This window comes from Antrostomus carolinensis, unplaced genomic scaffold (assembly GCF_000700745.2).
Source record: "Antrostomus carolinensis isolate BGI_N321 unplaced genomic scaffold, ASM70074v2 scaffold5533, whole genome shotgun sequence".
In the NCBI taxonomy this organism is placed as follows: Eukaryota; Metazoa; Chordata; class Aves; order Caprimulgiformes; family Caprimulgidae; genus Antrostomus; species Antrostomus carolinensis.
In genome coordinates, this window is record NW_010307142.1 from 4,022 (window position 1) to 5,163 (window position 1,142).

A 1,142-nucleotide genomic window follows, 5' to 3' on the forward strand; every position below is an offset into this window, starting at 1 on the left:
AGGCTCAGCTGGTGAACGGGCTTTTCTTAGGGCTGGCAAATGTAGTACCAGCAAACTCGTTTTGTGAGCTGCGTTGGTGGTTGCAGTGAATGTGGCTGAAGTTTTTGCTTACAGTTGGTTTGGGAACACTTGCACAGAAGGATCAGCTGATTGACCCAGAGGGCCATAACTGAATTGGTGGTAGCATGGAACAGCTGGAACTGATAAGGTTTGAAGGCAGCATAGTTGGATGCAGAAGATGGTATCTTACAGCTTGATTATTCTAGTTCTAATATTTATTACCTTTTTTTGACTACACTGTAACTTTCCTGTATTTCAGATGCCTTCAATGTCTGACAAAGAACCTTTCCAGATACACTGCAGATATGAAGTCATTACCACCCAACATAAAGGATAAACTGATTAAATTAATGAGTAGGCAAGGACAAATAACTGATTCAAATATCAGTGAGGTAAGAACCTGTTCAAAACTATTCTGTCTGTGGTAGTTAATAAACAAGGATGAACTCAACTAAAACTGTCTACATGAGACAGTGGATAAATTCAGGCCTGCTTTTTCTGTCTGTATAGTTACAGGTTTTTTCTTAAACTCTAGAATGCTAAAAGTCCTTTATTAGTAATAATAAGATTATGTTTGTGATGACATGTAAATTAAAAACATTCTCCCTTCAGTGATAATTTACTTCTGTGTAATCAGCTGACATAAATTATCCCTTTTCAGTGTGGGAAATGAGACTCTAACTGCCCCCAGTCTCTGCTCCTGGATGTAGTATGTTTCAAGAAGCTGGTGTATAATTAAGTAATGAAAAGATTTCAGGAACTTCTTAGATTTCTGTTACATTCTATTTACATTATGCACACGATCTACATATAATTTATTTAAATCTTGATTCTTTGAAATATGATGATGCTAGGGCTAGAAATTGATAGTTCAAATTCTTTCATCCCTTTTGCTCACTGATGTCTGTCAGTGTTTCAAAATGAAACCTGTTAATGTCTTTTCTTTAGCTGTAAGTTCGGGGGCACATCTGTTTGGGTATCTATCTACTAGTTATCTTCTTTAGCCTTAAGGGAAGTGTGAGAATAGAGGAAAGCTAAAGGTTGGCCTCGGTGAAGCAGAAAATTAACAACTCCCTGATCAT

The 1,142-nt window shown here is 37.0% G+C and overlaps 1 protein-coding gene across 1 annotated transcript in view; it reads left to right on the forward strand.

The window, feature by feature from the left end:
- Positions 1-319: 319 nt before the first annotated feature.
- Positions 320-1,142, forward strand: part of AMN1 (antagonist of mitotic exit network 1 homolog) — a gene marked incomplete at its 5' end in the record, with an annotated part of 14,912 nt that continues 14,089 nt past the window's right edge. The window contains one exon of the mRNA XM_010165318.2: positions 320-452. Coding sequence (XP_010163620.2) covers positions 320-452 — 133 coding nt within the window. The remainder of the gene's footprint in view (positions 453-1,142) is intronic.